This window comes from Mytilus trossulus, chromosome 1 (assembly GCF_036588685.1).
Source record: "Mytilus trossulus isolate FHL-02 chromosome 1, PNRI_Mtr1.1.1.hap1, whole genome shotgun sequence".
Classification (NCBI taxonomy): Eukaryota; Metazoa; Mollusca; class Bivalvia; order Mytilida; family Mytilidae; genus Mytilus; species Mytilus trossulus.
Genome location: NC_086373.1, coordinates 98416827 through 98430671, shown reverse-complemented (window position 1 = coordinate 98430671; position 13845 = coordinate 98416827). Strand labels below are relative to the sequence as shown.

The window sequence follows — 13845 nt, the reverse complement described above, 5'->3', positions numbered from 1 at the left end:
GAGATGTGAAAACAAAAGATCTTGGCTAATTTTTATGATGATAATGTCAATGTGACGTACATGGACTGGTGGATGAATCATGTTAGTATTCGTACTGTCTGAAAAAGCTGGCAAGATCTTTTATATTTAAGGTATACCTTAGGCCAAATAAAAATATAAGTGTCGTTCCAGTTACCTGACTGTCCCTAGTTAAAACCTCCCAACCCCTGGAACTGAAAAATAAATTTTCAAACAAACAAATTTTGAGGACTGAATTTAAATAATTATATTCCAAAAAATTGACTAAAAAAAGGAACACGACTTTATTTTACAACCAAACTCATGTAAAATGTTGAACTTCCAGTTTGGGTGTATATGATTCTAGAATCAATTTTGGTTAAAAACACAATTTTTTTCAAGATTTTGTCAATCCCAAATAATTTTTTTTTTATTTTTTATTATTTTTTAAAAATTGCTGACCTACTGACCTTAATATTTAAAAGCAGCACACATATATTTTTATTTGGCCGTACATTTTCTTCATATTATTCCTCTGACACATCATAAAGTTGTACAAAATCATTCAAAATATTAGATACCTATTTGCAGGAAAGGTTTTCTTTGTACTCGTATTACATTTATTCCAATGAACAAATATTATTATATAATATCATTTCTGTTTTAGTGTTTGTCTAGTGTAGCTACAGCTCTTCAGTCTGGTTTCCTGCCTTACTGTGAACCAGTCTACAGAAGATGTGTGTCACTTGTAGAACAGACATTGAACCAAAATTTTGTAAGACATCCATTTTTACTCCTTCTTTATTTTTATACGAGTATACAGATAATAGTTTGAATATAGATCAAAACAAATTACACTATGCTTGCACAATTATTGAATGCCATTGCTGTCACTCAGTTTAATAGTAAAAATAATAACTAAGTTCTATATAGTAAGTAGTTTGAGAAACTTGATTCCTTTGATGTTGAGTTGCATTATTAGTTAGATATTGAAATAACCTGCACAATGCATACAGAAATTTTGTAATTGGAAAAAAAATTATCTTGGCTAATTTTTATGATGATAATGTCAATGTGACGTACATGGACTGGTGGATGAATCATGTTAGTATTCGTACTGTCTGAAGAAGCTGTCAAGATCTTTTACATTTAATGCTTTACCTTAAATTATAATCTTCATATTATTTCTCACATATTTTAAAAGTTTTTAAAAAATCTCACTATTTTTTTCTGATATTAAAGAGAAGGACAAAATAAAATTGTTCAAACCAATTATAAGCAGTAAAATTCTGTTGATAGTTAATGTGTATATAGATTGGAGGATTTTGTTTGTAGCGACACAGTTATGGTGTCTTGCAGGCTAACCAAACCCAACCAGACTCTGTAGATCCTCCAGATAAAGATTTCATGATAGTGGCGTTGGACCTGTTAAGTGGACTGGCTGAGGGACTAGAACACCATATAGATTCCTTAGTAGCTAATAGTAACATCTTGAAGTTACTGTACCAATGCATGCAAGTGAGTGAAATAAGATTGTTGACAAGATTTAAAAAAATGTTTAATAGTCAATAGCTACTTTGAAATTTCCAAAAAGATTGAATTTTAAAAGTAACAAATCTGACTTGGGCATGGATTCCTAAATTTCTTGCTTGGTCTATAGATATAACTTTATTTCCTCTATTATAGAGATTTGGTGTACACAAAAATTTGTAATTTGTCTTGATTAGAACGTGTTTAACCATACATATACATTTAAGTAAAAACATAGCAACTTAGATATGAAATCACTAAATCTTTTCTGTAGACTGAAATAAGACTAGTTGTCTTTCCTAGAAACAATATACTTTGTGTTTTGTAGAACATATTTCCATTTGGGAACGTGAAATGTTTGGTAATTACTGATGGATGTTCATATGCCAATCTTTTAATTTCTACTTTGGCTTTTGATGATGACGTTTCATACCTTATGATTGTAATAAATGATTGTATTGGTATTCGTACTGTCTGAAAAAAGTTACTTAAAATTATAAAAGAGATTCCATTAGAAATAAACTTTCGTCCTTAGAAAAGAAAATTCTTAATTTACAGGATCCTATGCCAGAAGTGCGACAGAGCTCATTTGCCTTGCTTGGAGATTTGACAAAGGCTTGCTTTCAACATGTTAAACCTTGTATTGGTGAGTCAACATAGATCATTACGATTATCTTTTAAAATAACATATAAATGATTCCTGGAGTCATCTCCAGAATTATTTTTTTTAATGTTCCAAAGGAAAATTAACACCCAAAGAATGATGCATACAATTAATGCAAAACATTTCTGTAAATTAAGCTTCTCATATTCAATTTTCATGTTTGTATATATTAGTCAAATAAACAGTCTATTTGTAATAAGTACGAAGGATTTTTTTATTAAATGCTTGTTATTTTATTTCAGGGGAATTCATGCCAATCCTGGCACAAAATTTAAATCCTGAGTTTATATCTGTGTGTAACAATGCTACATGGTCGATTGGAGAGATATCAGTTAAAATGGGTATGTTAGTCAAACATATATCTTATTGTACGATATATATTATTAAAAAAATTCAAGTTTGAGGTTATGATGAAATAAGGCTGAGGGTTTGTATACTTTCTAACATCTGATAGAGTGCTGAATTATGCAACAGTATCCATTTTAAAACGGAGAAATCATCAAAAAATGTTAACAGTCACATGACAAAACTATGTCTGAGAGCTGATAAACAAAACAACGTCAGCAAATCAGAAGATGTGTTGCATACAAAATTAAATTATAAAGAAATACCAATTCAAAACACGAAGTTTTTGCTAAAAAAGCAGTTTGTAATGGTAGGATTTTTTTTTACAGGTCTATCAACAAATAATAATAATAATAATAATTTAATTACTGGAACAGGAAACGAGATGCAGCCATACATTACCTTGGTGATAGGTCCACTTGTAGATATTATAAACAGACCAAACACGCCAAAGACTTTGTTGGAAAACACAGGTACGTATCATGAAAATGGTCACTTTTTACACAAGGTTTGAAATAAAATAAAAATAGTCTTATGTAAATTTTTACCAGACAAATATTTTTGGGATTTACATTGCTGAAAGATAAAAATATTAAAGATTGGTAAAATTTCTTCACTTAAGGTCCTCATGCATGCATTCTCATAATCATTTTTGTAATTTTTTCCTGTGTTCATAATTTTTATTAAAATAAAACTGCTTAAAACACAGTGCACAGTTAATGTGAATCATAAAAGATGGGAATTTTTCCCCATATATATTGTCTAATTTTATTTACGTAATAAATTATTTTGTTTGAGCTTTTGTAGTTGTTGTTGAAGGAACCTGTATTCAATTGGGCAAGACAATTTTTTTTGGAAGACGTATTTAATACATTGTATTGTTTCAAATTTAAGAAAAGGTTCCTTTCAATTTATAACTGCATGGTTCACAGATACATTTCAGAAATTAATTTTCAATTTAAAAAGAGTTTAGAAATGGAATCAAATAAGTTTTCTTTCTTTTTATGCACCTAGAAATGTTACATTTGTTGTTTATTAACATTATTTCTGGAATGTGTCTGAATGTTCAATGATGTTGAATTAACTTTTGGCTTTATAGCTGTTGGTAAATGGTATATGATATTTAGACATCAACAAAATTCTTCAGAAGTTGTCTCCCCTTTGATCAATGTATTATTATTATAGCATATATAAATATAACTAAAAGTGTAATTTTGAAGATAACTTTTTTTTCTATTTCTCAAAATATTCGTCTATATTTGTTTTTATTTGAAAAGTCCTACTGGATTGGTTTTCCCTAATTTTCTTGTAAGATTTTATTCCCTTACTGAAACATCTGAAGGGTTTTTATATGTACATTATTTGTGTCATTTTAATTAGAAGTACAGTATTCAAAAATTTATATGTACACTTTTTCTATGTATTGTTATTTATTTTTGTAGAATATTTACACCATTTCTGACTTAGAGATGACATTATAAATACATACACAGCTAGACATAACCCTTTATAATAACTGCACTTAGTATGAAATTAATATTTGTAGAAATTATACAGATGACAGACTGCCAAATTTTGTTGATATTTTAAAGTTATTAAATCCAAATTAAAATTTACATATTCAAAGGCTGTTTCTAATGTTAGTTTTGAATAGATAATTTTCAATTTCTGTCCCTAATTTATGAATGTATGACATGATGTTTATACAGCTGAATTAACTATGCAAGTTCTGAATTTTTGAATATCAATTTTTTTTAATGACTAGTTTTCTGGACCATCATGAATTCTGCACTCAAAATGAAACAAATATCTTCAACAAGTACAGAAAAAACTAAATCATCATACAGTTGACATTGTATCACAAAGATGACCTAGGTGACAGAAAATATGACCTTGACATATTTTATAATATATTTTATTTGCTTGTATCGTTTTGTTGATTTGTTGTCTTCTCTGTTTTTCTTCCCTATTCATTGCCCTCGTATTGTTATGACGACGACAACTCTTAGCGATAACAATTGGTCGCCTTGGTTTAGTCTGCCCACCAGAGGTTGCTCCTATGTTACAGCAGTTTATTCGGCAGTGGTGTGTAACTTTTTATTTATTTCTCTTTTGCAATCAGTTTCAGTCCTGTCTGTTTTCTGCACAAATTTGGGGAAATAATATTTTGAAATTTGGATTTTAATAAATATATATATATCTTCATATAGGATTTGATCTAGCAGAAAATGGACAGAAAACATGAAGTTGATTTCAAAGCATTCTATTCTTATTATGTTAAGTCATATTTGCAATATTTATTTACAATATTCATACTTTTAGATAAATGTTATATTCTCCAAAGTAGATTGAATTTATGTGTTTTAAAGTTTTACCCCTGTTTCGGCATGTGATGTAAAATCTGCTTGAGCTTAATTTACAGAAGTTTTATTATTAGATTTTATTGCTATTTTATTAATTAATATACACTACAGTTATAAACATTTACTCTCTTTCACTGTAAACTTCAAATGGATAAAATGGGAATGTCAAGTGTAGAATATGGGGGGCAGGGGAGGGGCAAAGATTTCATGAGGGAGGGGATATTATAAAAAAAAATAATAATAATTTTACCGCAAAATTTGAAGTTCTTTTTCATTGTCCCATTTGCTTCTGCTTAGCTCACAATATGTATGTACAGTCAACAGAAATTAATTGTCATATGGACAAATTCACTTTACTAAAACTGATTAAGCCTTATAAATGTGGTATGTAATTTGTGATTGTCTAGTATTTTATGTATTTGGTGAGGAAGCATGGAAGTGTTATGGCATATCACTTGTACATTTCTGCACTACTGTAGTGTTGTCAAATTAACCATTTATTTATCAAAACATGTTTAATTTTATTTATTAGATTTCTCATATTCATTATTATTATTACTTAATTATCTTTCAATTTAATATTTTAACTCTTGCACACAGAACACACTTCATTTATTTTTTGACTGGATTTTAGGTGTAGTTCTTTAAGAAACATTCGTGATAATGAGGAGAAGGATTCAGCTTTCCGAGGAGTATGTCAGATGATCAATGTGAATCCAGGTGGAGTTATTCAAGACTTTATATTTTTCTGTGATGCAGTTGCTTCTTGGTCACAACCAAAAGCTGATTTGAAAGAAATGTTTTATAAGGTATGGTTACAACTAAAAGTGTAAACTTTATTTTATTATGAAATTAATAACATCTTATACAATATAAATTCACATAGTGGAAAATGTAACTTAGAAACCAGGAACCAGTTCTTATATGAATGTTAGTTACAATTATTCATTTAATTTACACATTTTGAAACAAAAATTTAGTTGCATAAGAAAGTGCACATTTCTAAATGATAAATCAGGAAAAAGGGTATATTTCAATCAGAAAGCAACTTTTTTATGATACATATACAGGTCCATAGGATTCAGAAATGATTATTAAATCATGTATTAGATGATCATTATTTGACCTGATCAAAACTATACCATGATCTGAATCCAACTACACATATTGTTTTACTATGTTATACTAGACAAGTGTATGTGCAACTTTAAATTGCCCTGATATGACAAGCGTATGTCAGTGTTTCTTCATAGAAATGATCAAAAGAAATTCACAGTAGGTTTCCTTTTATGCTCTGTGTTCCTTTTAGTCCTTAAAATGTGTACAGTTTACTATTGATAACACAACTTCGAATATTAAACACACCAGAAATAAAAATTGATGAAAATATTTGTACGAAAAAGGTAATAGGATTTTTTTGTTGGTAGATTTTACATGGTTTTAAGAATCAAGTTGGAGAAGAAAACTGGACAAAGTTTTCTGATCAGTTTCCCCAGCCTCTCCGTGAGAGGCTAGCCGTTCAATATGGAGTGTGACTCAAGACTTCCAAAAGTAAGTAGGATCAAAACTGATTAAATGAACCAGTACACTTATACAAAAATGGATAGGTTCGTTCACTTTAAAAAGAAATTCAAATGCATTAAAACTATTTGTTGTTATTGTGAACCTAATTAAAGTTTTCCACAGTGCCATCTCTATCTTGACCAGGTATTTAAACTTTTGCAAGTTCACCTGTCCTATTGAATAAATACAATAGCTATTGTACTCTGTTATAGTGTTTTCACTGGGACTTTTCATTTGGTTTGCAATGATTGGATTTAGAAATGATTATTAAATCATGTATTAGATGATCGTTATTTGACGTGATCAGAACTATACCATGATCTGAATCCAGTTATAGATTTTTCTCAGCTTTGGCATTTTACATTTTGAAATGTTTGATTTAACTATGGAACTATAAAGGAGTGCAATGTGTGATATTCTTGTGCATACATAGGACCACCATTGTTATTTTTTGGTTTTCCCCTTCATGATTATATCAGATGTCATATGATAACCCCAGTAAAAATAGTGCTCTGTAATAGAGGAGGAAGCTGTAGGTAGTTAACACTTAACTAAAAGTGTTAGGAGCATATTAGTAAGTCAACTCCTGTAAGTTTTAAGCTATAATTGTTTTATGCTGAAGGGTTGATAGTGTCTTGATATTGATAAATGTGAACTATTCACACAAAATGTTGGGTAGTTGAACTAGGTCATGGTTATCTTCTATAGATTTCTAGTTTTCTGTAATAAAACATCTACAAAGTATGCATATTGTGACGATTTTGATTTTGTGAATTATTCACCAATTCAACTATTAGGCTACATGTAGAAACCCAAATAATAAAGGAATAATAAAACATGATAACTGTATTGGGATTTAGAAATGATTATTAAATCATGTATTAGATGATCGTTATTTGACGTGATCAGAACTATACCATGATCTGAATCCAATTATAGACTTCCTCAACTTTTAACATTTTACATTCTAAAATGTCTGATTTATTTATGTAACAAATAAAAAAAAAAGATCAAATTGTGTGGTATACTTGTGCATACATAGTATGTCCATTGTTATTTTTTGGTTTTCCCCTTCATGATTATATCGGATGTCATTAGGTATCCCAAGTAAAAATAGTACAAAGTCTGTAATAGAGGAGGAAGCAGTTGGCAGTGTACACTTAACTAAAAGCTTTAGAATTTTATTGGAATAGGATTCAGAAATGATTATTAATTCTGTAATAGATGATCTTTATTTGACGTGATCAGAACTATACCATGAACTGAATCCAATTATAGATTTTCAGTAACTTTGCTCTTCAACTTAGAACTTGTTTGGCTTTATAAATATTTGGATCTGAGTGTCACTGATGAGTCTTATTTAGACGAAACACGTGTCTGGCTAATTAAATTATAACACTGGTACCTATTGTGCATTTGCACATTCTAAACTTCTTGATTGATCTATTTGACTCGGACTGAAAAAGGAGCTAAATGTGTTTTATATTCAAGCCAATGCATGGTTATTTTATTGGTTTTTTCCCCTCTGAAATAATGTAAGAAGTTATTTTAATGTCATTGAAATAAATAGTAGGGGGAGGATGTATCCAGTTAACACTAAAATGTCTGCTTTAGGACTAGACTAATTTCTTTGCTGATCCCCTTCAGTTTTTAAACTAGGTTGATATTTTTGCAGAATGCAAGTCAGTGCACAACTTGAAGGGGTGGACATCAGGATTTTTATTGAAGTAAATTATTCACAAAATCAGTCAGATAATTAAGCAGTGTATTATCATGAATCAGATTCATAAATTATTTGATAATGTAAGCAGCATATGAATGCTTTATTTACACTAGAAAAGGTAAAACTAAAACATTTAAATTGTATTGGTTTATAGGATTTAGAAATGATTATTAAATCATGTATTAGATGATCGTTGATGTGATCAGAACTATACCATGATCTGAATCCAATAAAGAAATATCCATTTGTATCTTTATTTTTACCTACAACAAAAACTGGATGATTCTTTTCTTTTTGACTGATTCTTCAGCACCACCAATTCTAACTGTTATAATTTTTAGCTCACCTGGCCTAAAAGGCCATGTGAGCTTTTCTCATCACTTGGCGTCCGTCGTCGATGTCGTCGTCGTTAACAATTTTTCAAACATCTTCTCCTCTGAAACTACTGAATGGATTTGAATGAAAATTAGCATGATTGTTCCTTAGTATATCCTGCACAAAGTATGCGCTTCGATTTTTGATCCGTCAAAAAACTTGGCCGCCGTTACTTAAAATAGAACATAGGGGTCAAATGCAGTTTTTGGCTTATATCTCAAAAACGAAAGCATTTAGAGCAAATCTGACATGGGGTAAAAATGTTCATTAGATCAAGATCTATCAGCCCTGAAATTTTCAGATGAATCCAACAAACCATTGTTGGGTTGCTGCCACTTAATTGGTAATTTTAAGGAAATTTTGCAGTTTTTGGTCATTATCTTGAATATTATTATAGATAAAGATAAACTGTAAACAGCAAAAATGATCAGCAAAGTAAGATCTACAAATAAGTTAACATGACCAAAATTGTCAATTGACCCCTTAAGGAGTTATTGTCCTTAAATGACAATTTTTCACAATTTGTTCATCATATTTGCTAACTTCAAAAAATCTTCTCCTCTGAAACTACTGAATGGATTTGGATGAAACTTAGCATGATTGTTCCTTAGATTATCCTGCACAAAGTGTGTGCTTCGATTTTTGATCCGTCAAAAAACATGGCCGCCGTTACTTAAAATAGAACATAGTGGTGAAATGCAGTTTTTGGCTTATATCTCAAAAACGAAAGCATTTAGAGCGAATCTGACATGGGGTAAAAATGTTCACTAGGTCATTATCTATCACCCCTAGAATTTTCAGATGAATCAAACAACCCATTGTTGGGTTGCTGCCACTTAATTGGTAATTTAAAGGAAATTTTGCAGTTTTTGGTCATTATCTTGAATATTATTATAGAAAACTGATACAATTAAACTGTTAATAGCAAAAATGTTAAGCAAAGTAAGATCTACAAATAAGTCAATATGACCAAAATTGTCAATTAACCTCTTAAGGAGTTATTGCCCTTTAAAGACTTTTTTCACAATTTGTTCATCATGTTGACTTACTTTAAAAAATCTTCCCCTTTGAAACTGCTGTATCAATTTCAGCCAAACTTAGGCTTTAAATGAGTTTCAGAGTTTCAGAGTATCTAGTATAAATTTTATATTTCATTTCCTTGTATGTCAAGAAACATAGCTCCTATGGCTAAAATAGAACATAGGAGAAAATGATTTTGTTTTTGCTTTTGAAGAAAATAGGACGATTCAAAGAACATTTAAATAAATTGAAAAGCCAAAATAATCATTGATGAGAGATTAAACCAAAAAAATTCAGGTGAGCGATTCAGGCTCTTGAGAGCCTCTTGTTAATAGACCTTCTTCAAAATAACCTTGTTATGTATGATTGATATTTGAGATGTAGCTCCATTAGCAAATATTTAGCATTCATCACAATATTTTTGGGTAAATAATTATTATTTAATAATAATGTTATTATTCTGATGTGATTAAAAACATAATACTAGATCATCTTTTGAAGATGAAATGATTTAGTAGCATCAGTAAGTCTTTGTGATTTGATTTTGTCTTGTGGATGAACATCAACAAAACCTTCAGTATTTCCTAAGTATCCCTTCATTTCAGTTGCAAGTTGAATAGTGTGGATTCATTTATTTTTGTGGACACAAGTTTTAGTGGATTCTGGAAAACTTCCTATTTAATTTCATGTTTTTTTTTGTAAAAAAATCATGATTATTCTGATATGATTAAAAACATAATACTAGATCATCTATTGAAGATGAAATGATTTAGTTGTATTCGTATAATGATCAGAATTCAAAACTCAAGTTATTTTATAACACCCATGAAAATTATTACACCTCCTAGACCAATGTACTAAAAAATAATTCAAATTTTCAAATACAAAAAATAACAAATAGCTGTAAAAATGTTGGTAGCTTTGTACAAACACTTTCATGAAAAAAAAGACCCAAAAATATATCAATTATGATGCATTGTTATTTCTTAGAATAACATCACTAATTTTATGTTTTCTTTTCATTTCAGGTCATGGGGTTAAGGGTAAGTGCTGCCAGGGAATATCCCACAGCACCATGGGTCAACACACATGGGGTTGGCATCGCGAAGGGGAGGGCCAACGCGTAGGGGGGCCTCTGCAATACACAGCATTGTAACACGTAGGAAATTTCCTTCTAATAATGCTGTGGCTGCAGCTCCAAATTTTACACATCTCGCGTAATGGGTGGGTCGCGTCACTGGGAGGGCTCGCGTTACATATATATCATTAATACCACGGACATCCTACAGGATTGTTAAGATAAATTGCATGCTTTCTCAGACTTTGTATTGTATAACATCACTTTGCAGTGTATGTATGTCAAACTTCTGTTTTGTTAGCAACACCTGTTTATAGTTGTTACTCAATTTGAATACTATTCAGTGTTTTCACACATTCATAAGTGTTTTCCAGAAATGTTGGGCGACGTATCAGCCAAAAGTAAAATGATAACATTGAGATAAGAAGAAACCTTTTTAAATGGAAACACATTTGAAAATGGATGGTTTGTTAATGGATAACACATTATACAAACATAGCGTTGAGAAATAAATCTTTAAGTTTGATTTATGAAATAACACTTGTGCAATGTTCCTGGACACATGATGGTTCAAGACATTTATTGTATTTTGTAATTTACTTAGGAATGTTAGCTTCTTAGTGTAGCAGGGTTTAACTCCGGTTTAATAAGAGTAGTATATATTATAAAACATCAATATTAGTAGTAATTCACATTATAAAAATTATTCAATATCATTACTTTTCTAGAATTTTTGACATTCTTATTTGATTTTATGACTACACTTTAAAGTAGATATAGGAAGTATATAGGATTTTGGAATAAAATACTTGATTATATGGATAATACTTGTTTCTTTTATGACCATAGTTGGACGTTTCATATGGTAGCATAATGTTAATAAAATACTTGATATATTTATCTTTTGGTAGCTCTTCATTGAATAAAATGTTGGTTTGTACTGAGTTTAGATATATCTGATGAGTCTTTTGTAGACAAAAAGTACATCTGGCGTTTATATAAAATTTAGTCCTGGTATCTATGATGAGTTTATTATCATACAACAATCCAGCCTTAATTATTGTGACATATTTTTTTTGAAAAATCTTTGAGCCTGAAAGTTTATTGATTACAGGTTATTAAATTCAGATTATGAAGAAAAGGTTCGACAGATTAGAAACACTATCAATTATTTTATGTTAATTTTTCAGTATTTTTTTCAAACAAATATTTAGCTTAGAAAGTTAACCCTGATATAGCACTAAGAAGCTATTCATATTACATAGAGGTCAGATAGTTTCTTGATTAAATAATTTTTGGGAGAGCATTACCAGTGAATCAACACGACTTGAGCTGTGACAAATTACTGTGATGTTTGTCACATTGACCTACTTATAGGTGAAAGGTCAAGATCATGACCTAATAAGGGTTTGTAGGAGAAGACTAGCACTTGAGCATTTCATCTAATAATTGCATATAAGTATGACTGCTTATTTTTTTTTCAATACTTCAGTGTCATCCTAGAAGAAAGTTAAACGGAAGCAATTATTTTGTGGAATGTTTGGGTACTCAGTCCTTGTTTTATTTTTTTTTATTTGTCTGTGATCTATACATATATTTGTTATTTAATTTTTTGCAGTGAGTTTTATTTTTTTAAATATTTTTTTCCCCGTTGTTTTTAATTTTTACTATTGTATATTTTGTACGTTGTGTTAAGTGACGTGTTATTGATGGTATTTCTGCACAGGAAGTGTTCATAATTCTGGGATTTTTTTTAACTGGTTAATTGTAAGGTGTCAAATTTTAACACTGGGTCTCAACACAATACGGTCTGTAGATCATTAGTGCTGTTGTAAATACATCTTTTATTGTGCATGCTTTAAAATAAAATTATGTAAATGTACTTATTTGTTATTGATTCTAGTGCCATCTTTGTTCTTACGTAATAGGGTAGTTCACCCTGAATAGTTAGATTGAAAAACTTTTTTCATTAATTAAAGATTAAAAATCTAGTCTTGAAACATTTACAACAAAATGATGTCCAAAAGGCGGCTTGCCAATGATCATAAAACTGCTGAATAAACAGTTTTTGTTATATTTAAGTGTTGAAAGAACATTACAAGGTATTGGAGATATCTCACCAACACTAAAACGGGAAATTGCAGGAAATTGTGGCTTTAATATTGGGAAAAGGACACCTTTAAAATTCTGTTGTCTGCACAATACACCTTATGACTATATAAGACATCACAAAGGTTCCTGTAAAATTTTAACGTCACAGCAGACAGCAATAGAAAAGTGATAGTTGTATGATATCAATACTTCAACTGGTACAGATTCTTGAGTCAAGGGGCACTGATTTCCAGATAATGATAAGGTCCTTTGCTTGAACTTCATTGTTCTGCTGGTTTAGCATCTAAGAGAAGAATGTATATATAAAAAACAACAACAAAAAAACACCCATAAATTTTGTGATTGTCTGACTTTGTAACATTGTATACTTGATGATATATTAAAATAAAGATAACAGCACAGTCAAACCATATTTAATGGAAAAGGAGTACGATGATTTAACTTGTGACACAAAATCCTTACATGAACTTTGAGAAATAATACACAAAGAACACGGGTTTCAACACTGAAGTAAGCCCACACTTCACTGTAAGATCAAGACCACCTCATCATTGGTTTGAGGGAGAATTCTGTGATAGATTAAAATCACTTTAAATGTGTACATTATAGGACACTGATGCTGGATAATATCAATAGATTACAGAAACAAAATGTGTGGGCCAGAGCTACCACCTATGCTACACCTCATTTCTCTTCCCAAAGTCTATCTCAACAGGGTTTTCTTCCCCTGCAGATTTTGCCAAGCCTGCTCCCTTGGCTGAGGTTTATATATATATACAAAATGTACTGACGTAAATTTCTAACTATCTCCTGAAATTAATACAAAAACAATCAAAATCATAGACAGCCATTTGGTAGCTGTCGATACTGATATTTAATCTTTCATAACAATCTTGTGGAAAAAATACAGAATCAACATTATATAGAAAACCATTTGGTAAAATTAGATTTTACTTGATAAATTGGCAGAAAATGTATTAACTTTGTGGCCCTTTATAGCTTGTTGTTTGGTGTGAGCCAAGGCTCCGTGTTGAAGGCCGTACTTTAACCTATAATGGTTTACTTTTATAGATTG

The 13845-nt window shown here is 30.2% G+C and overlaps 1 protein-coding gene across 4 annotated transcripts in view; it reads left to right on the top strand.

Moving 5' to 3' along the window:
• The window catches only part of LOC134692717 (transportin-1-like), a 30521-nt gene extending 17981 nt beyond the window's left edge, over window positions 1-12540 (top strand). Inside the window, exons 14-22 of one of the 4 annotated variants that reach the window (XM_063553234.1) lie at window positions 665-772; window positions 1357-1515; window positions 2086-2173; window positions 2434-2532; window positions 2914-3009; window positions 4546-4621; window positions 5534-5708; window positions 6327-6450; window positions 10609-12540. In XM_063553234.1, the coding sequence (XP_063409304.1) occupies window positions 665-772; window positions 1357-1515; window positions 2086-2173; window positions 2434-2532; window positions 2914-3009; window positions 4546-4621; window positions 5534-5708; window positions 6327-6434 (909 nt within the window). In that variant the 3' untranslated portion in view covers window positions 6435-6450; window positions 10609-12540. Of the gene's footprint in view, window positions 1-664; window positions 773-1332; window positions 1516-2085; window positions 2174-2433; window positions 2533-2865; window positions 3010-4545; window positions 4622-5533; window positions 5709-6326; window positions 6451-10608 lie in introns of all 4 variants that reach the window. The other 3 variants (XM_063553221.1, XM_063553226.1, XM_063553213.1) reach the window with 3 other exon arrangements.
• The last annotated feature ends 1305 nt before the right edge of the window (window positions 12541-13845 follow it).